Raw genomic sequence first — 22,313 nt, forward strand, 5'->3', positions numbered from 1 at the left:
CATCAACGAACTCGACCGTTATAGGGGAGACACCATGTCCGCTTGCCACGTAAGTCCCGGGCCATTCGCACGACACCTTAAGAGTTAAGATTACCTGGTCGGACTCAAAGTAATGTTAAAAAAAAAAATTCCGAATATTTTATTTTAAATTTTCAAATATTTGTAAAACAGGGGGAATATATAAATAGAGGGTGAAAAGGAAGCAAAACCAATCGAAGTCTCAGCAGAACCCGTCAAATTCTGCAGCCTCTTCGACTTCGTTTTCTCTCCTTGTCACTCTCTCACTCACTGTAAGTGGCCTTTTCATACATTCACTGATTGTTTGCTTTTCAATTATTATTCTCTCTCTCGCGCGCGCGCGAGCTCGCGCGCTCTCTATATATGTAAACTTGCATGGGTGTCAACAACTGGGAAGTGGATTTTGTTGTGATATCTTGTAATATTGAGTTCTCTTCTATTTTTTTTCTTCTGGGTATATGTGATCTGTTTCAGATTCTCTTTATGCGAATCTGGCGGAGGAAGATTGACAAGTAGTGATTTTTGCTGTGATCACTGATTATTACGCGATTCAGATCCTAAGAATCCTAAACTACTTTTTTTTTTCGTTGTTGGGAAAATCTTATTAATAAGATTATAAGGAAAATGAACCAGAAAACCTGGTCTTAGGCAGCCTTGGTTCGTAAGTTTTTAAATTCTGGTTTCAGGATTTTGTCTCTGTATTTGTGGTCTTCGGTTTGAAGAAGAAGCTTTAGGACGATGTTCATGGAAGGCCTTGATAGTGATGCCCGTAGATGGGTTCAAGGGGTAAGCCAGTACCGAAACTGAAGTTTATGTTTTTCTTGTTCTTTTGGGGCCTTTTTATCGTAGCGTTGTAGGCATTGTTGTCTATTAATTTTCTACTTGTTGTCTGTGAATTGTCTCAGAGACTACAATCTGACTGTGTTAGCAAAATAAGGAACATTCATGGCAATCGGGGCCTCGGATTGCCATCTCCAGGCAGATTCGGTGGTGGGCTTTCATCTTCACCTATAAATTTGATTTCAGTGCCGCAAGCCATGCCTGTGAGTGGCAATCATTGTGAGTGTGGATCAGACATGGACTTATCCTCTGGCTCGGAGGATGAGGTTTATGGTGGGCGGTACTCGGTTCTGTCATCTCCCCAGGATGACGAAAAGCAAGTGAATTCTGGCCATGATAAGCCTCATTCTTACTTCATTTCATCGACAGAGAAGATTCAATTGAAACAAGGACATGGAAACCCAGTCGAGCTACCTGGTCATACAGAAGAATTCTTGGATTCAGCCACTAGCACAGAAATTTCATTCACGCAATCCAGAAGCAATACATGCACTTTGGATGGTTGTTCTCCTAGTGTTACTTTGCGGGCTAATGTGGAAAGAACAGCCAAGCAGGTTTCCTATTAAAATTGTACTTCTTGCTAATACGTGTTAAATCGTGAATCCTTGCTGTTGATATTGCTGAAAATTCCGTTTGAGGCTTTAGACTGTGAAAGATATGATAGCAGCAGACATTCATGACCAAAAATATGAAAAATTGTACTAGTAAGTTAGGTGGTTCATGATCGAAAACATTGACCTTGTAAGTATTGCGATTGTCTGAAATGTTGTTTCCAGGAAGAAATTCGAGTCATCTATATATCTTGTTGGTTGACCGCTTTCTAGCTTATATCTAGTTAGATCAATATGAAGGTTGGACATGAAAAAGTTTATGCCTTTCAATTTGTTTGATCTGAAGCATAATCATTGATATTGTTTCATATTCAATGCCCATCTGCCTAATAAGATAAGATTGGAAACGGTTGTTGTCTTGCTACTTACCGATCAAGGTCCGTTTGGGTTTGCGATTTCAAAATAACGATTTGAAAAAAATAATTTTTAAAAACGCAGTTAAGCGTTTGGCAAAATTGCAATTTGGCCTTTAAAATAGCAGGTTAGCCTCTTAAAATACTGCGTTTTAAAAAAAACACCATATTGCCTGCTATTTAAATAAACATTTTTTTGTGTTTTTCAATTGCAATTTTTTAAAAACGCAGTTTCCAAACGGTTTATTTTCTGCGATTTGATTTAAAATCGTACTTTTTTTCTACGAAATCGCAATCCCAAACTCACCCCGAGTATCTAAAGCTTAGTTTCTCCTCACTGGACTCTCAGCCAGGCAAGTGGTTGCAGGATTCTTACGAAAGGGGACTCGTGAATAAGAATTCTAGTAGTAATATCCCCAGTGCACCTCCATTTGTTGGCTCTGAACCTGAAATCGACCAAATTTTAACTCGCGAAGCACATGGGACATCTCGCCTTGCAAATCCAAGTGGTTCTGCCACCACAAAAGAATCAAGAAGCACTGCTAGCAGTGGAATTTATAACCAATCAGCTAGGTTCGTCCATCTTCGTTTTGTTTCTTTGTCTTTTTTGCAACTAGTTGTTGATAATTTGTCACTATCCATCACAGGAACGCTTCTGGTTTTGAAGTTAATGCAATTCCTTTACCTGCTCGCCTTCCCACATTTCATGCAAGGTTGTTAGTGTGCTCCCTTCGTTATGAGTTTACTCATTATTTGATCGGTCCAATAATTTTTCCAATGTCCATTCTCTTGTGTTTCATGAATTGCATTCAGTGGGCAAGGTAAATGGAGTGCTGTAGTTTCTTATGATGCATGTTGTCGACTCTGCCTTCGCTCATGGGCTCGGGACCTTTGCATGGAAGCTCCCTATTTCTTGAATGATGAATGTGCAGTATTGCGAGAGGCATTTGGGTGAGTTCTTGTTTCCATGAATATAATTTAAGAAATTTAGCATAGAGGCTTTGGTGAATGGGAACTATGATGCTGTCTAACTTGTTAAGACTCTTTGCTGCTTTAAGAATCATGAAAATAAGATTCTGTCATCTCTTGAGTGGAGTAAGAAGTAATTAAAATTTTAGCCATGGTGGGCAGACACAAGGAAGAGTTGTAGTTATGATAGGACTATTCCCAGGAAAATTTGATAATTTTTCATGTAACAGATTCCTTTATCAATGGTGCTTCCCGATGTTTATCATATCTTTTACACATACTATAATATTCCATGACATTTGATATCAAAGATGAATTGGTTTTATTTTTATTATTCCTCTTTTTCTCCTTATAATTTCAGTTTGAGGCAAGTATTATTACAATCAGAAGAAGAACTGCTAGCAAGACGATCTCCAGAGCTAGTCAGTGAGGGAGTTGCTCCAAAATCTAGGAAAACTTTGGGCAAAATGAAAATGCAGCTTGAAGGTACGTACTGTCATATTATTTTTGTCAAGGCCTTTCTTGTTGTGGTTTTACTGAGTTAGAACGTCAAGGCTTGTACAACTAGTCTGATATTTTTGGTCGTTTCACAGTGCGTAAATTGAAAATGGAATCATTTCATTCACATTCACGTTTGTCCAAATTTAAATCCAAGCTGTTGTCTGAATGGGAAGCTTTCCGGAAAGTCCGTGTAGCAACAGCAACTCGTACTTTTTCAAAAGGTTCAAGCGGTCAGTTTATGAAAAAAGTTTCTGGTCTCTTAAAATTCGACAACAATTCTACACATGATGCAGTGCCAGGTATGTTAAATTTTGGTACTATTCTTGATTGGTTTCAATGTATATATACTGTAAAAAATTTACCAGATTAACATCTATTATTTTGTTCATCTGCTAATCTAGGTTTTTATTTGGCGGATCAAAAATAAAATATGTACCCATAAACTGTTTGAAAAAATTTCGAAATTCAGCTCAAAGTGATGATAATCCATCTCTTCCTTAAGAATATTCGAAATTCAGAATTAGTTCAATCGTTCAAGTGATAATCCAGTTCCTCCAACCTTCCCTCGATGATGCAGTATGGGGATCAAGATAAAAGCCAGTTATTGGATGAGTGGAAGTATCTGAGTGATGATGTTTATGAATTGGGGTGACCCATATAATTGTAATTTGTTATGCTAGAGGGCAGGTAAACCCTTTGCCAGGAGGTTTTGTGAATTCAGTGAGTGAGTTGGGACTGCAAATTCACCCTGGCAGATCGCCATGTTTTAGAATGTGGAAAAGGTTTAAAACTTGGGGTATTTTTCTTTCTTTGTTTCTGCACGAATGAGCAAAATGACGAGTAAAGAAAAAAAAATACCCAAATTTCCTCCCGTGTGAAGAGTTGTGCACAAAGGTGTGACCGTATAGGAGTAAAATTGAAAGGAAAAAAATTTCATCCCCTGGTACGAGTATTTTTTTTTTCATCCTCTTCAAATATGCAATGCCTCCACAGTGATACTAAAAAAAAATGAAAGAGGACAAAGTGCCTCATGATACTGCCTCCTATGACTTCCATGTTGCATGTCATACTCTGGCAGGCAGGGACCATGAAAGCAGGACCTTTCAGAAGACATCTCGGGGATCATTTATTTTGTCATTCTGTGAAGATTGCTTTACACTTAGGTTATTTAGGCCCATAAAGCAACTTGACTTAATAACCTTACAGTCTAAATCCATCACACAGCAGTGTAATGAGTAGCTATTCACCATATTAATCAATGTCTTGACAGTACAAGACAAATAGTAGTCTTCCTTCTTCTTTTTTCATGTATATATAACTTAAGGTGATCACATTTTGTTATCAGAAAGATACTCTTGCTTGTTGAGATTGAAAAGTTCATTTGAGGAGGATGCAGTCCGCATGCAACCTGGATCTGGAGAAACCCATGTGTTGTATGTTCCTTTTTCCTTCTGTATGTTTTCCTTGTTGTTGCTTTTTGTTCCTCAGAGGTGTTTACTTGTTAAATTCATTTAATGCAGCTTTCCGGATAGTCTTGGTGACGATCTGACTATTGAAGTTCAAGATTCCAAAGGACAGTATAAGGGTCGTGTCCTTGCTCAAGTGGCCTCTATTGCTGATGACCCAGTAAGATTTTGAGAATTCACCTATCTTCAGTCTGGCCTAGGCAGGATGATAGTTATTCTTTAAGTTTTAAATACCGGTTCAATGCAGGGCAACAAGCTTCGATGGTGGCCTATATATCATGAGCCAGAGCATGAAGTGGTCGGTAGAGTACAACTATCCATAAGCTATTCAAATGCTCCGGTTGAGAATAATCATATAAAGGTAAAATTAATCTGCTTTAGCTGTTTTGCATTGAGTGAAATTTATATGTAAACAACTGTTAAGAAAGAGATCATCTAGTTTGGATTTGTTCTAAGCATGCATAAAATTTCTGATCTAGGGGGCCAAACTATGACATGTTGTCTTACGCTATTTGTGGGATATATATTATCAACTGCTAAGTATCAAAGTTGCAAATATATTTGTGTGTGTGTGTGTCTAAATACTGGCAGTATTTGGTGGTCATTATTCTTTACACGCGCAAATTGTGACTTTTTAGTATGTGTTTAGTACCAAACAATTTTCTTGATAGATAAGTAGCAATGTACAACTGTAAGGGGTTGTGTCCCACTGTAATTTATATATATATATATATATCTACTGCCCTCCTACATTCAAGGAATCATTTTGGCAGTCCAACCTTTCTCCTTTCGGAGCCTATCTGAATAAGAATCTAGTACTTCTTGCCTTCTTGGTATGAAAGAACATAATCTTTGTATGAAGTTGTTAATAATGCGGCCTTTATAAATCATGACAGTTCAATATCATCAGTTTTTTAAAATGCCATCTCAAGATGATTAATCCATTCATCTGGCGTTTCCAGTGTAGTTCTATTGCAGAAACTGTGGTGTATGACTTTGTGTTAGAAGTTGCCATGAAAGTTCAACATATTAAGCAAAGAAATTTGTTGCTACATGGCCAATGGAAGTGGTTAGTAACCGAATTTGCATCAGTTTATGGAGTATCAGATGCATACACCAAATTAAGGTAATGGATATGGTTGAATGGGTACACTTATTATGTTCAACTAGGATAATTTTGAGATGCATTTTTTGTATCTTTAAGCTGCTATTGCATTCAGTAGGTTCTTTTATTACTTGCAGATACCTTTCCCACGTCATGGACGTGGCTACACCCACTGATGACTGTCTAGCCCTAGTACATGATTTGTTATTGCCTGTAATCATGAAAAGCAAAAGCAAAGGCAAGAGTGATTTGAGTCATCAAGAGGTATGACCTAATCTTACTGACACTAGTCAATGTGCCTTTTTTTTTTTTGGGAATTTGGATTCTCTCCATTTCAAATGGAGAGATTTTTTTTTTTTTTTTTGGGGGGGGGGGGGGAGCTCAATAAATAAAATGTCAAAATCAAGATAAAAGGTCTTTTAATATTTCAGATCTAATGATTTATACATTTCAAACTTCTAGACTTCATGCTATCTTAATTTTCCTATTCGCCTTCTATTTTGTGATTTAATTTATTGAATGACTTCTTTATATTCCACTTTGATTTATGTTAGGATATTAATAAAATTCACAATTTCCTTAAATTTAAGTTTTTACTATAATTGGTGATTTAACCTAACATTAGAGCAGTGATCCTAAGCTTGAATCTCACCTCCGTAATTTACTTCACATCTCAGTTAAATATTCACATATTCGGCCTCACTTGTTGAGGGGAAGTATTAGAATATTAATTAAATTATTAAATTTACCATTTTCTATCCGCTTAAGTTTTTTGGATAATTAGTGACTTAACAATTTAGCTTTTAATTTTTCATGGATTTTATCTTAGACTTTTGGCGATGAACTTGTCTTTACATTTGCTATTGATTAATGAGACAAAACACGTGTTCTTTTCATTTTCATGTTTATATTTAAGTTAGCAGTACGTTCAAAGTGGAGATGAATAGATCTTTGCTTTTGCTTCTACCTTTGTTGATGTTTTGCAAAATATCAACCAGAATCGTATTCTAGGGGAGATTGAGGATAAAGTTCAGCAGATCATTACGTTGGTTTTTGAGAACTACAAGTCGCTAGATGAATCTTTACCATCGGGGATGATGGATGTTTTGAAGCCCGCTACTGGGATGGTAGCTCCTGTTTTGGTGTCTGCCCTGAAGTTATACAGCCTTCTGCATGATATTTTAAGTCCTGAGGCACAATTGAAATTATGCAGATATTTTCAGGTTTTAGAAACTAACTTATTCTTGCTTATGCTTCCTTTTAATATCTTTTCCATTTTTTTTCATAAGTGCTACTGATTGTATAGGCTGCTGCAAAAAAGAGGTCAAGATGGCACTTAATAGAAACAAATGAGTTTATCTTGAGTAGTGACAAGGGCACGTTGACGGATCCTGTGACTCTTTCAACTTCTTATCACAAGATGACATCTCTTATTTGTAATATCAGAAATGAAATTTTCACTGACATTGAAATCCATAATCAGCATGTGCTTCCGAGGTAAATGTTTCTCGTTATAACATTATGTGGTGATTTATCCGTACCATATTCATTCTTTGTGTACATTAGGTGTTATGGATGTAACTATCATTTTGTTTTATCTTTAATCTCATTATTTCACCTTGAGTAGCTCCATTTGGCTTAAGGGAAGCCAAGATTTCTTAGTTGTTGTACCTTGACCAGATTATCGGGTTACTGTTGTTTCTGGTTTGAGCTGTCTATAGTGTTAAATTCACACACTACTTTTTTAGAAATTTATCTTTCATGATATTCATTTAGACCTTTGTTCTTTAACGAATAATTTTGATAACTGAAATCTTAATTCTTACTAGTATTCCATATTTACATTTGTGCAGTTTTATAGACCTTCCAAATATTTCTTCAGCCATTTATTGCCGGGAGCTCTGCAGTATATTGCGTGCTTTCCTTGTTGCATGTCCTCCTCCTAGCCTTTCACCCCCGATTGCAGAACTTGTTATTGCCACAGCAGACTTCCAGAGGGATCTTGCTTGTTGGAACACTAAGTAATCATTTTGTCTTCTTTTAACTCCATACTGATGATACACGTCAATTTTATGTCTATGTGTGAGATCTAGCCACTAAGATTATTTTCAGTCCTGTCAAAGGTGGGGTTGATGCAAAAGAGCTGTTCCAGGAATACATAAACATTTGGATTCAAGAAACACGTCTCACTTTGCTTGGGTTGTGCAAATTAGACAAGGTATTTATTTTAAGTAGCATACTTTTGTAACATGGTGAAAACCAATTTACATTTGCATAGTGTTCCCTTCATAACTAGTTGAGAAGCATGTACACACCACTGGTACCAAACATGTATTTCAAAGCAAATTCTCTGATATTCACATGACAATGAGCTAGATATCGATTGTTTTCCAGGTAAAATGGTCAGGTGTCAGAAACCAACACTCAACAAATGCTTTTGTTGAAGATATGTATGATCGGCTGAAGGAGATGATGGATGAATATGAAGTCATCATTTTTCGCTGCCCAGAATATATATATCATTTGGAGAAGGTATGTCCAACTAGGGTCTTCATTTCCTGGCTTTCTTGTTTTGTTTTATTTTTGGCTTTCTCAACTTTTGTTTATTGATCGATTGTGGAAAGACGTGGCATGGAAGATGTAAGCCTGAAGTTTTAAAAGATATCTGTTTTTCTTTTCCCCTAATCTTCAAATCTAAGGCTGCATGTACTTATGTGTTTCTCTATCCTTATACAAGGCTATAGCAGATATTGAAAAGGCAATTGTCGAAGCCTTGGATAGGCAGTATGCTGATGTTTTAACACCACTGAAGGACAATTTGACATCCAAGATATATGGCCTCAAATATGTCCAGAAAATTGCCAAACGAAGTGACACCTATGTTGTCCCAGATGAGGTGACTTTGTTTTCCTGATTTGTATGGCTGCACAGAACTGGTATTTTTAGTTTTCTGCAGGAAATTATAACATATATATCATTTTCAGTTGGGAAATATTTTAAATTCCATGACAAGGATGCTGGAGATATTGAGGCCGGAAATAGAAACAAAGTTGAATTCGTGGAGTTCTTGCATCCCCAATTACAGAGACACTGCCAGAGAAGATTTTTTCAGTGAAGTAACTGTGATGCTTAGAGCCAAATTTAGAACTTACCTGCATACAGTTGTGGAGAAACTTGCAGAGAACGTGAGTACCCATTGGAAGAACTCAAGATCTTTTGTATGAAATGTTAAAGAATTTTGTCATGGTATAAATTTACTAAAAAGTATATGGTAAACTACGAGGAGTTTGACAAATCAATCTCCTGTGCAAAGTGCAAGTGAAGTGATTGATAGCTCATAGCTTAGAATATTTAGAAATTGTTTTGACCGGAGAACCAACTTTGTTACATGGTTGGAAGTTAAAAACTATCCAAGCCATGCCCCAATCATGTCAAGGAATGCATGATTCTAATAACATGAAGAGATGTTGTTTGGATAGATAACATTATTGATTTTGTTATATGGCTTCTTCAGTTATTGACAACTCTTGATTTCAGTCACTTTGCTTCTGAAAGCCATTTTCTTTTTCTATCTCTTAGGATACTCAGACGCATTCGTGGCTGTATTGGCAACCTTGCTCTTTTCTTTTTTTTCGCTACAAAGCACATGTCTTCAAATCTACGCAGACTAAGTTATTGAGACATGATGACCATTCATATAGATTAATGGTTTTTTGTATGTGCAGACGAGATTGCAGCGTGAAACAAAATTGAAGAATATTATTCAAGATTTAAGGGAAAATGTGGTAGAATCAGATGTACAAAGTAGAATGCAGCCTTTGAGGGATATGCTAATATGGACAATTGATCACCTCCATACTATCGTTGAACCTCATGTATTGAAAGCAATATGCCGAGGTTTCTGGGACCGGATGGGACAGGTAAAACTAATTTTGGAGCATGTATTGTCAAATTTTTCTTGGATTTTTGAATATGAGTTGGTTTTCATTCTTTCCTTTCTCCACAGGACATATTGCGTTTTTTAGAAAATAGTAGAGAGAACAAGTCATACAAAGGCTTGCGATTCACAGTTTCTGTAAGTTAAAAGTACATCCATTAAAGTTTTCTCGTAGGAATCGAATTTCTCTGTTATAAGACCTATTTCATCTTATTAAATTCTAATTTAGAATTAGCTTGTGAAGATTTAATATCTAACCCTTTCTATGTGAAATTGATAAACTCTATACCAATCTGTCTTTGGGTGATCTGAGTAAGATTCTGACAGCAGCTAAACTGTTATTAGTTCAAGAATATCTTTTTCCATTTGAATGTTCTTGAGTGCATCCATTTCATGTAAATACATATGTATTTAGTGTTCCATCCCTAATGTTTTATATCAACCTCTAATCCAGCACAGTTGGGATCTTCAGGTAACACCTTGGAAAGTCTCCTTATGATGGATTAATATGATATGTTGGTGGTGTAAGACCACCTTAAACCAATGGATTGGGTACTAATGTTATATCAACTATTCAAGTTTGCCACTAATATCCAATGTGGGGCTTAATCATTTAACCAATCACATTGCCCACAAAGTGAATGTTCCCCAAAACCCTTGCCCCAACTCCCAACCAGTTTCTAGCCACTGTTTCGGACACTACCTTTGTTCAATTTAAGCCATTTCTGCCATGGTTGGGTCTAACCACTGTCCACCACTCCACTGGGATTTGCAGCCACATACCACCAAAGCCACCACCCATCACACCTTTCCTGAGAATCTGAGATTACAGCTAACTTCACCACCCTATTTTGCTTAAAACTGCAAAAGATGTTGATCTGGTCATGAGTTTGGGAGTATATACTCAACTGAATTGACATCCTGCCATAAGTTTCTGAGCCCTTTTATTTTGTCCTTGTGTGTTGAATACATCTTTCATCCACCTGGTATTTAATTCCTAATCATCACTGTTGTTGAATACACAGATTTTGGATGATGTATTTGCATTGGAGATGCAGAAATTGCTTGGAAATGCGCTACAAGAGAAAGATTTGGAGCCGCCGCCAAATATTAGGGAAGTGCACTCCTTGCTCTACAACAATGCCTCTAATAATAAGGACTGCTACTGTTAACTATTTATCTTTCTATAAATACAAAATCGATGAGGGTGCTCAGTTTTGATTTTATACAGTGGAGAATAGATGAAAAGCAGAATCATAGAAGACAACATAGTTAGAGAAGTCTGCACAACGGACTCTCCGGACAAGTTTTGGCAATTTTGAATTAGTTCTCTCATTTTTTTTACAGGTTAACCACCATGGCCTCTATGGTGAATTATTCTTTTCCTTTTGGAACATGTAAAAATTTTGGGAACTTGGTAGAGTGTCATAGAGTTTTTGTTTGATGAAATATTGTAAGAGTTTAGAATCGCATGCTTTATCTAATGCAGATGTTAGTTTAATAGTCTGGATCGGAGAAAAACTTTGTCCAATTTAAAATGCCCATACAAAACAAAAGCATATTCCACTTGAAAAGATTACTCCGAATGAAATGCCCCACTGTAAAATGCAAACCCATTTGATGAATCCCAAGAAATGTTGCAGAAAATAACAGCAATGAAGATATAGATAGATGCATGGTTGGAGGACTAAGTTGATCCGTATCGAGTGAATGCACATATTCGCTGGGGTGGGGTCCCATCCTCCTGCATCGACCACGTGTACGGTTGCAAATTGTGCCTGATTCATTAACCTCATAATCAAATGGCGCAATCTCCTCCTCCATTCATGGCCGATGGCTCTGCTCAATCGCAAGACAGAAGAAGAAAAGGAATTATGCTCTTTTTTTTTAGGAATTATGCTTGCAATATGGTCGAGCTTTTGGGCCCCAATACGCCTGAACCGATCCCATCATCCGTGAACCATGCGTCTTCTAGTCAAGTAAACACAAGTTGCATTCAACCAAAACAGGGACAAATTGCATTGGCCCCCACACGCAATGCCTTGTTTGTTCCAAACCTACACTATTTCCACATTAATATTCATGTAAATCGTCAACTTGAATGTCTCAAATTCATTTTGTATTTCTTTTTCTCTCCGCTTTCCATATTTTTTTTACGAAACTGAACATAATTCACCGCTGTTATGGTAGTTAATTTATTCCAATCAAGTATTTTGTTCCTTCTCTGACTAGAAAAGGAAAAACAGAGTATGGTCCCTTCTCCATACTTTATAGGTTGAGTGGTTGACCTGTAACCCTGAACCCCGCGACGCTAGATTGTTTTATAAAGCTCTTTCTAAGATTTCTTTTCTTTTCTTTTCTTTTTTTCTTATTTTAATTTGAAAATATGTGCTTTTTATTTTTGCGGAGTAGAGAAAATATAGAAGGTAATTTTTTTTTTAATAAAAAAAATAGTGGTTGTGTGACCATATTTTATTATTTTACTATAACCTCATATCTAGTCGGAATGGCTGTGCGACCATTCATGACTTATTCCTTTCTCCCAGTTGAGGGTAGCCACCCAACCATCATTTTTTTTTCTTTTTTCTTTTTTTTTTTTTAAATTTTTGACTGTTCTTTTAATAATAAGTTAGCTCCTATACTTGCAAAAATTAAGCACGTGATTTGTTAAAATATTGCTATAATAAGGTGTGAAAAGTTTTTTTTAAAAAAAATATTTTGTATTATGAGTTGTTTATTAATAATTTTGAAAAAAGAAATGTTTGTTTTAAACAAGTTTTTTTTTTTTAATATGTTTTAAACAAGTTTTTAACCATATATATATATATATATAAAGTTCTTTTCGTAACACTTTTTAAGACAATTTTAAAAAAAAAAAATTAGAAAGAAAAAAAAAATAAAAAGCAGTAATAAACAAAATACTCACAAATTATTGTTACTTTTATGTCACATCATGACATCACAATCACAATGTAAAAAACAAAAAAGCACTCTAAAAAGTTTTACAAGCCCTAATTTTAAAGTTTTTTTTTTGTCAAATTAAGCACACTTTGATCAAACGTAGCCATCAAAGTGTGGATTCGATTCAGATATTATATATATATATATATATAATGGTGAATTAGTAGCTGTATTCTTGCAGAATAGGTACCTCATTAATTGTTAACAATTAATTATGATCTCCACCTGTTATTTTCTGGTAGACCGTACCATCACCCACGACGACGCTGAAAAGTGAAAACTTCAAACCACGACCGTCAAATAATAAAATAAAACTAACATATAAATCATTCTTCCCACTATATTGGACCTTCACGCAATTTTGCCTTTGTTTTTTTCTCTCATTTTTCTAACCAATCACACAAACACATTACACACAATCCATCACTTAAACCATAATCAAATTGAACTCCTCATCCTCTTAAAATAAGCAAGAAGGAAAACCTTCCGTAAGAATATACAATTGCATTTAATTACAATTTACAACAACAATTTCCACATGCTAATTTTTTTTTGCCAAGCTCCCAATCTCAAGGAACATAAAATTTAAATACAACAAATGTTTAGGGTCTACATATTTTACTATAAATTTTTTTTTTATATATAAATTAATGTGATAATTCATAATTAATAAAATAATTAACAATAAAATAATGCAATAAATCACACTTTTATTCTAACATTATCTCATCCAACTGATGTGATATTATCAATTATGCTAATTCAATAAATGATTGACACTACCACATTAACAAAATGAGATAATAATATGAAATAAAAGTGTAATTTATAGTACGGATGAAATTTTGAGCTCATAATATTAGTCATGAGTTGAAAAAGGGAATTGAACTTTATAAGATCTAATTTGTCGTTGTAACTCAATAGCTAAATAGTAGAGCGGTCGATTGTTAGTTGACTTGTGGTAAGTTCAAATTTTACTAGGGAAATTCGATTCATTCCAAAGATGAAAAGATTCAGAATGAAAATATTCGCTCTAACCGTTAAGAGTAGGTAATCCGTTCGTGTCTTTGTTTCCATTCCACTCTATCTCATCGCATCACATCACATTCTATTATGCTATATTTGAGAATCAATGCTCAGTACGGAGGTATTGAGTCTATTGACCGGTATAGGTATAGAATAATTCTTTGTTCTTTGTTCCGCAGATTAGGGTTTTTTTCAAGTAATTAAATTGGCAAATTAACTTATTTCTTAGTCGTTCCATCAATTATAATATGCAACCAGTTTATGAGAAAAATTATAAATTATATTCTTTGTAATACCCTTAACAATCCTCAATTAAATAATCATAATACGAAATTAACTTTATTCTAAATTCTTCGTCGTCATCATCATGGGTCATCAACATCACTTTAGAAATCCTTGAGCAACTTGCGAACCTGCTCGAGGGTAACAAAAAGCACGACAGTGAAAGGCCCCTGTCTCGAAATGGTCGGCACGAAGCCCTTGTAGAGCGCCAAGGGCCCCTCGGCTCGCACAGTCTTCAGCGCGCAGTCTAGAGCCCCAGCATAGGGTGGCTCGGCCCCAGGCTCTACCTTCATGTTCATCACTCGGGTCTTGATCACGTCCACCGGGTTCGACGCAACGGCCGCCACGAACCCCGCCGCGAAACTCGCCGTCACGTGGGTCCCCAGCCCGTCCTTCATCACGCGCTTCTCGAGAATCATCTCCTTGATCTGGTCGTACGACGCGAGCTGCGAGGCCGTGACCAGCATGGCCCGGTTAATAGTCAGCGACGACCCGCGCCACAGGCTGGTGATCCCTTCCTGGCGAGCCATGCGGCCAATGGCGTCCACCACGCTCTTGTAGTTTCGACGCTGAGCAGGGGGGAGCCGCCCGTCGGCTTGCATGCGGACCATGGCCACGTCGGCGGGGTTCCCCACGGCGGCGCCGACCGCGCCGGCTACGAGCCCAGCCGCTATCTTGCGCACGAGCGGCAGGCTGCCGGAGTTCGGATCTGTCCACTTGTTCTTGAGGATGTCGTAGAGACCCATTCGGGTGGTGGAGTACAGAGTCTGGCGGAGGACGGTGGCGGAGATGCCGGAGAACAACGCGGCCACGCCTTCTTGCTGGACCAGACGGACGCCGACGGCGAGTAGTCCTGCACGCACCGCCTGAGGCTGTTGGAGTGGCACGTGGATGGACCCCGGAGCGGAGAGTGAGGTGGCGTGGAAGGCGAGAGCCGGGCGTAGAGTTTGGACTGCCGGTTTGGGGATCGGGGCCTGGTTTTCACCCTGGAGCTGCATTCGGACCTTGAGTAGGTCAAGTGGGTGGGTAGCACACCCTGCGACAATTGAAGCTATGCCTCCTTCAACAAAACCTTTCAAACCCATCTTGAATTTAAAATTTTTTTTTTTTTTTTTTCCCTCAGGAAACAAACAAAATGAACTTGTTATAATAATCTGAAAGAATGAAATCTGGGTTTAGCTTTTGAGAGAGGTTTTAATCCTGGAATAGTGAAGAAGCTGGGTAATTAGATGGAAAAGCTTTCAAAGAAAATTACAGGACCAGTTGGAGCTGGGGTTCATCTCACTGGAGACCAGGAGATGGGAATGGAGGCCGAAGGCTACGGAGGAGTAATGAGGAACGCTGGGCCTTTGAGACATATGCCGTCAGAGAGAATGGGTTTTTGTGAGAGAAAAGAAACAATGGCCAATGGTTTGAGGCAAAGACGGAGGGCAAAGGGAATTTATAGGAGGAATGTGCTGGACCTGGCTGTGAAAGGAAAGGAAAGTTAGTGGAAATTGGGTTCTTACGCGAACTCCATGGCAAAACTCTCCTAACTTACGCGCTTCTACTCGTGGGTCCCTTTTCTATTTTTATTTTTTTATTATTCGAATGATTTCCCCAAACGTCTCAAATCTCCACCATGGCACCATCCTTTCTGGAGAGTAGAGTTTTTGGGGCTTGACTTTGAAGTCGCCAAAGCCGGCTTCGGCTTGCCACGAGCTACTAGTCCAACTCATTTTTGCACTTTCATGACCATGGAAAATAAATGAAAAAAAAAGCCTTCTCCTCTTTCTTTATTTTTATTTACAGAGGAGGAGGCAAAAGGGAGAATTACCAAAAAAAAAAAGAAAAAAAAAAAAAAAAAAAAAAGTAAGGCAATACAACAAGTAATTTTAAATATCATATAAATGTATATATAGTGTCTATCAAATAATAAGGTGACTTTTAAAATTACCATTTAATCAAATTCATCATTTGATCAATCACATGTTCAATAATAATTTTAAAAATTACCTTATTATTTAATGAACATTTATATGACATGTATAATTACTCGCAATATAACAAACACCCCAATATAATAAAACAGAATTTGATTTTGTAATCCCACACAAAGAACTGTCTTTACTTCTATTTATAATCTATACAATAAATATATGTCAAGCTGAATTACAAAAGCTGAGAGCCCCTGTCTTTACTCTTTAGATGAGGGTATCACAAATATTTGAAGAGAAATGCTAAAAAACATCCCTTCATGCCCCCTTTTTCATTAAACAAATTGATTTTAATGAAAAGGGAGGATGAGAGGGGGATGAGGGGTGCATGTGTAGCACCCCTCATATTTGAATTACAACTTAACCATTTGAATCTTAAAATATTGTTATCTTCTGCAACGTTGAACTTGCCCTCCTCCCCGGTCAGCAGAGACGAAAGGATAACAAGTGTAAAATCTGGATGAGCAAATACCATATGGGCATGAGAGACAGAGCTCTCTGGAAAACTCTCCAAGTAAGAAGGGAGGGGTTTTTCTTGATAGGGAAAAAAATATTATAGTGTACTTCGATCATCCATCTTTTTGTTGACAAACTATTAAGACTATATTAGATCATCCATCCTCTCTATCTTGTAATTGACTATTGAAATTTAATTTTTCTTTAGTCATAAATGAAATAGCGACTTTAACATCTTGATTATTCAGTTACGTCTTCCACATAATTTGGGACAGAATTTTATGAACCCAAAGAAAGGCAACAATTATTTAATTACCAATTTTTTTTGCTTCCAATATTTCATTTCATAAAACATTTATATGGATAGATTTATTAATCATCAAAGGGAATTAAAAATATATATGTAGGGCCTATGAATTATCTACCTCAGAGAGGGTTCATTCTCTCGTCCACCAGAGCAGTTCACATAACAAGTGATCATAGAGGGGTGCCAGGCTATGACCTCTCTAGAAAACCCTAGAAAGTTATAATGCACGTATATAAGGCCAAATATAAGACACGAGGTATGCATTCTACATGATTATACCACTAAGCAAGGTTTGTTTGTTACGCTAAGGGACAATACAATAGTGCTGGTCACTATTTATTTTTTTTATTATTATTATTTTTACATTTTTTTTAATAACAATCAATATCAATAATTTTTTATTATTATCCAAATAAAAAAATTCATTACAATACAATTTTTTTTTTCATTTTTTTATACAAATTCTTTTTATTTTATATCACATCATCACTTTTTACTAATTCCAAAACTAACAACTCACTACTTTGTTTTGTTTTGTTCTGTTCTTTGCCAAACAAGCCTACTATCTTTTAGGCTTCCATTGATTTGGGTGTCGGACTCCCTCCGGTCTTCCGGAGTCGATGGGCTTCTTACGACTTCTACCATATTTTCATATTTTTGCAGATGGAGCTCCTTCCTAAAAGACGGCCTAAGATCATTGTTGGTTCTGTGCACAATGATCTTCTAATAGACTTGCACTTCTCATAAGTTTATAGTATATATATTTTAGGAAAAACTCCACTTAACATCCTGAATTGCAATCACTTTTGTAATTCCCTATCTAAAACTTAAAAAACTCAATTTAATGTATTTATCTTTCACTTTTTTTCCTTTTTTTTTTTCTTCTTAATTTGCACAAGTCCGTTAAGATTTTTCGTTAAATACTATCAAAATACTTTTTTTTTATTAAAACAAAAAAAAAAAAAAAGAATCAAAGATTTAAGTGTGAACATTTTTGTAAATTTCGTTAAATCTTGACCAATGCTTAAATTCTTACGATTTGTTTTCCTAAAATAAGAAAGGTCATTTGGTAATTCTGACACAACCCTTTTAAGAAATAACGAAAAATTCTAACGAATTTATGAAATTAAAAAAAAATTGAAAAATTAATACATTAAATTAAGAGTTTTTAAAGGTTAAAAATGTAATTATAAATGTAATGAAAATCACATGGATTAAATGAAATTTCTCATATTTTCAAAATCAAGAATATTCAAAGTCCCAAATTTCCAGGGAGGGGAAGGGGGGAGAAAAAGGTTGATCAGACGTACAAGGAAATGGTGTCATTTCAAAGACTTTATAGGACGTTAATTGCTCTTTTTCAAAATGTCAATAATCTTTTCTTTTCCACGGATTCACACAGTGAAAACACAGCCACTCCAACTTCAAGGTGGCATCCAATATTACCTCCTCTTTCCATAAAGTCGATAGATATTTTCATTACATTGAAAAGATAGGACAATAATATTACCATTATTGGGGCAAGGAAGATGCAGGACAGACCACGTGATCGGTCATCTCCTGGTACTGAGGTCACTTAATCCCCAACTTTCTTTGTTCTCTACTTTTAAATTTGAAAGGATCCCACTTTCCTGTGGTAGTTTTAGTTTTGAAACTATTGCAGTATTGTTTTTCACTTAAAAAAAATTATAAATTTTTTAATGAATTTAAAAATTATAAAAATAATAATAATTAAAAATCAAAAATATTAAAACAAAAAAATAACTTAAAAGGTGGCCGGTGTTGCCCAATGGGGCGGCCGGCCACCCCATTATTGGCCAAGGGGGTGGCTGGACCACCCCCTTGGCCGATCTAGGATGGACGAACCACCCCAAAAGGCCAAAAAACAAAACAACAAAAAAAAAAGTTAAGGGGATCATCCGTATGGGGTGGTCAAAACCACTCCCAGGCCCTTGGGGTAGTCTGGCCACCCCTAAAAGGCCTAGAAACCAAAACAAAAAAAAAAATTTAAGTTTTGGGGGTGCCCGAATCACCTCAGAGGCCTTGAGGCCACTCCCAGATCGGTCATATGGGGTGGTCGAAACCACCCTCAGGCCCTTGGGGTGGTCCGGCCACCCCTAAAAGGCTTAGAAATCAAAAAAAAAAAAAAAAGGTTTGGGTTTTGGGGGTGCTCGGATCACCCCCAAAGGCCTTGAGCTACCCCCAAATCGGCCGTATGGGGTGGTCAAAACCACCCCCAGGCCGTATGGGGGTGGTCCGGCCACCCCCCAAACCCTATCTTTTTTTTTTTTGTTTTGTTTTTTGGCCTTTTGGGGGTGGCCGGACCACCCCCAAAGCCAACTGGGGTGGTTCGTCCACCCCACCAGCCATCCGCTTGGGCAACGCCGGCCACCCCTTAAGCTTTTTTTGATTTTAATATTTTTTTTTTTTAATTATTATTATTTTTAGAATTTTTAAATTTATTAGAAATTTTGCAAATTTTTTTAAGTTACCGCATGGAAGCCGGGTCCAATTTGAAATAAAATGTAAGAATTTATTTTATAGTTTAAATTATATTTTATTTATTTAAAGGTGTATATGTTATAATATTAATTTATTTTAAATGCTTGATTAGTACATTTGATTTGCCTCTTTTATTAAATGGACTCTCGGGTTTTCAAAATTGCCGTAATGGTACTTATAGTTCCTATCATCTTTTGTTCAATATTTTAAGGAAAAGACACATCAAACTAATCAGTAACGGACACATATTTTATGTGTCATTAATATTATTTAAAAAATTAGAAAAAGAAAAAAAGAAAACTATGAGGTAGTTAAACAACCCCAAAATGGCCGAATTTTTAATTTTTGTTTTGTTTTTCATTTTTAAATAATATGATGTGGCGTATGGATCATGTATTGCATTGTGAGAAGTATTGACGTCTCTCCATTAAAATATTAGATGGAAGTACCGTCTACGTAATTCAGGTTATTACATGTACCATTGCAACACTTTTGGAAATCGAGGGGTCCATTTGATAAAGAAGCAAACCACATATACTAAAAAAGTAATTAATCCTATTAATTAAAATCATTAAATTAATCACTTCATATCAAGTGTAGGTATATTAAAAAAATACAGAAATAAATCATTTTTGATTAACTTAAACTTTTGAAATAATTAGTAGTTTAACATGATATCAGAGTCAGGTTGTGAATTTTAATATTTTTTTTCATCATTCACCATTAATTTTAGTTAAATATTTAATGTATTGAGTTTCACTAATTGAGGAGGAATTTAAACATTTATATTAGAGTGTTAAAACATTAATTAAATAATTAAATCAATTATTTAAAGAGGTTGAGCAATATTACGATGTGATGGAATTGAATCGATCCTCCCCCTTTCAGGATTCACGCTTAGATTTGATAGTAACTATTGATTTAGTTAGATACTGCGAAATTTAAAGTTGTTCATCTCTATCAAGAAGACGGTATTAGATTAGGTGGGTAATCATTGACGAGGACCTTGTGGTTAAAAGGTGTTGAACATTTCAGAGGTGGTGCTGGGCGGAGGGGTGGGGGTCACATTAATGATCAATTTGAAATTATAGGTATTGCTAATTGAATGGGGGAGCCGGCCATTGATTGGCACCAAATGCTATTATTGACTTGGATTCCCACTTGAAATCTTCAAAAAGTTTATTTGGCCCTTTTTGGGGCGCCTCTCTCAATGTCGCCCACCTCACCTGTCCTCATCTCATTAGAAAAGTAGACGTTCCAGGAGGGGGGGGGGGGGGGACTGACCGACTCGATGCACAAGACCAACTGACCCAGTCTCCCCCAGTTGGCAGTTACGGTCAGAGCAAAAGTCGAGGTGGGCTTTGGGGAAGGACTTGAGTTGAGCCGGCTTGGGTGACTACTCTGTCACCGTGGAAAAAAGGTGGAAAAATAAATCTCTGCGTCGCCTGAGAGATTCGAACTCTCGCGGGGAGACCCCATGTACTTAGCAGGCACACGCCTTAACCACTCGGCCAAAGCGACGCTCGATGCCAATCTCACTGCACATAAGTACTAATTTATTTTGACAAATTTAATAAGGTAATTTATTGGAGAATCTCTCGGGCATGGTGCATGTGACTATGTGAGGTTCCACGAATCGATCGACTTGATCGCTTACAAATTATTATTATTATTATTATTTTTTTCTCTCTCTCTCTTTAAGACTTTGTTGTATTAGAACCCCTGATTACAAGTAAGAAGATTCCTTCTTTGCTTGCTTGGAAGTTGGAATAACAAATAATGGAAAGGAGGTATATTCCTTATTCTTTATTTTTATTTGTTTATTTTATTTTATTTATCAACATGTATAATTCCATGTATATATGTTGTAGCACAATATTGCACGATGCAAATTCTTATTTTTTACTCTTGATGTAGAATGCGTTTACGCATTTTATGTTAAGTGAAAGAGCAATTCTATTTTATATTGGCTTTCTAACATTTAAATTACACGCATATAAGTTTATGTAACATTAGAGGGACAAGCGGGTATGGAGATAATATTAATCTTAAGTAAAATTAAGGTAAGTTATTTCAAGATCAATATTAAATTTCACAAATCTAACGATGTACTTGTTGTAACATAGTGAATGTATTACCACATCATTTAAATATTTTAAATAACGTAACACTATATACACTGTCAAATATAATAAAATAAAATATTAATTATAAAATGACTCTCGATTTATGTTTGATGGACTATCATTAAACTCGTATGCAATGTGAAAGTTAGGCCATGAAAGCAAATGATATAAAAGAAATCCCCCTTTGGCCTTAGCCTTTTAATCATTGAAATTGTTTAGAAAAAGATCTACAACTTTTATGTTTTGCGTTTTGAGAGATACCGGATGAATCAAGGTCGAAATCGAGTTTGAAGTTGACGTTCTGATGTGGATCTGATGCGATTTATTTTAGGAAGTTTTCAAATATGGAAATTTCTTTACTTTGAGACTTTTCATAATCATCCAATCAATTCCAGCCAAGCCAAGCAATAAGTACAAAGTCAAGCAAAAGGAAATAAAGAAGAGATTTGTGGGGACCACGCGGAAGAAGACAACATGAAAGGAACATCTCTTTCCATGACAAGGCAAATTGATTTTCTCTCCATACTTGGCTGATTTGTGGGGACTTAAACAAGGAAAAAATCGATAAAGCATATGGCAACAAAAGTCCCCATTGAAATCATCACCTTCCTAGTTATCCTAGCCTTTATTTTATGTTTAATATTTTCCTTAATTAGTAAATTTGTGTATTGTTATTTTAGGATAGTATTTACAATATCTTTCTTTAGGAGATTTCCTAGGTTTCTAGCATATGGGATAAAACAAGTATAAAAGGGGGGGAACCATTACACACACCACACAACTTCTAACACACATCTTCTATCTTCCATCTTCTCCCCTCTTCTCTAACTTCTTTGAGTCATGGCCCTGCGTGGCTAAACTTTCATAATTGGTCGAA

At 36.2% G+C, this 22,313-nt stretch overlaps 2 protein-coding genes and 1 non-coding gene across 4 annotated transcripts; 1 reads left to right on the forward strand and 2 right to left on the reverse strand.

Moving 5' to 3' along the window:
* Window positions 1-420: 420 nt before the first annotated feature.
* LOC133862467 (uncharacterized) lies at window positions 421-11,272 on the forward strand. 2 transcript variants are annotated; one of them, XM_062298299.1, is made up of 22 exons: window positions 421-804; window positions 924-1,412; window positions 2,172-2,395; window positions 2,470-2,535; window positions 2,636-2,773; window positions 3,153-3,277; window positions 3,385-3,591; window positions 4,638-4,725; window positions 4,813-4,918; window positions 5,006-5,119; window positions 5,721-5,884; window positions 6,001-6,127; window positions 6,862-7,086; window positions 7,170-7,360; window positions 7,717-7,884; window positions 7,976-8,081; window positions 8,258-8,395; window positions 8,601-8,759; window positions 8,848-9,048; window positions 9,589-9,783; window positions 9,870-9,938; window positions 10,826-11,272. In XM_062298299.1, exons 1-22 carry the CDS (start codon window positions 757-759, stop codon window positions 10,970-10,972), a joined length of 3,495 nt encoding a protein of 1,164 aa, XP_062154283.1. In that variant the 5' UTR covers window positions 421-756; the 3' UTR covers window positions 10,973-11,272. The 2 variants fall into 2 exon arrangements, with proteins under 2 accessions (XP_062154283.1, XP_062154284.1); XM_062298300.1 differs by having other exon boundaries at window positions 2,190-2,395.
* Window positions 11,273-14,045: 2,773 nt separating this feature from the next.
* On the reverse strand, window positions 14,046-15,501 carry LOC133863046 (mitochondrial uncoupling protein 5). The gene has a single exon (XM_062299019.1). The coding sequence runs from the start codon at window positions 15,152-15,154 to the stop codon at window positions 14,174-14,176; it is 981 nt and encodes a 326-aa protein (XP_062155003.1). The 5' UTR covers window positions 15,155-15,501; the 3' UTR covers window positions 14,046-14,173.
* Window positions 15,502-20,749: 5,248 nt separating this feature from the next.
* TRNAS-GCU (transfer RNA serine (anticodon GCU)) lies at window positions 20,750-20,831 on the reverse strand. The gene has a single exon. It is a non-coding gene; the product is annotated as a tRNA-Ser (tRNA).
* Between the last annotated feature and the right edge of the window lie 1,482 nt (window positions 20,832-22,313).

The sequence above is a fragment of the Alnus glutinosa genome, chromosome 3, assembly GCF_958979055.1.
Source record: "Alnus glutinosa chromosome 3, dhAlnGlut1.1, whole genome shotgun sequence".
Lineage (NCBI taxonomy): Eukaryota > Viridiplantae > Streptophyta > Magnoliopsida > Fagales > Betulaceae > Alnus > Alnus glutinosa.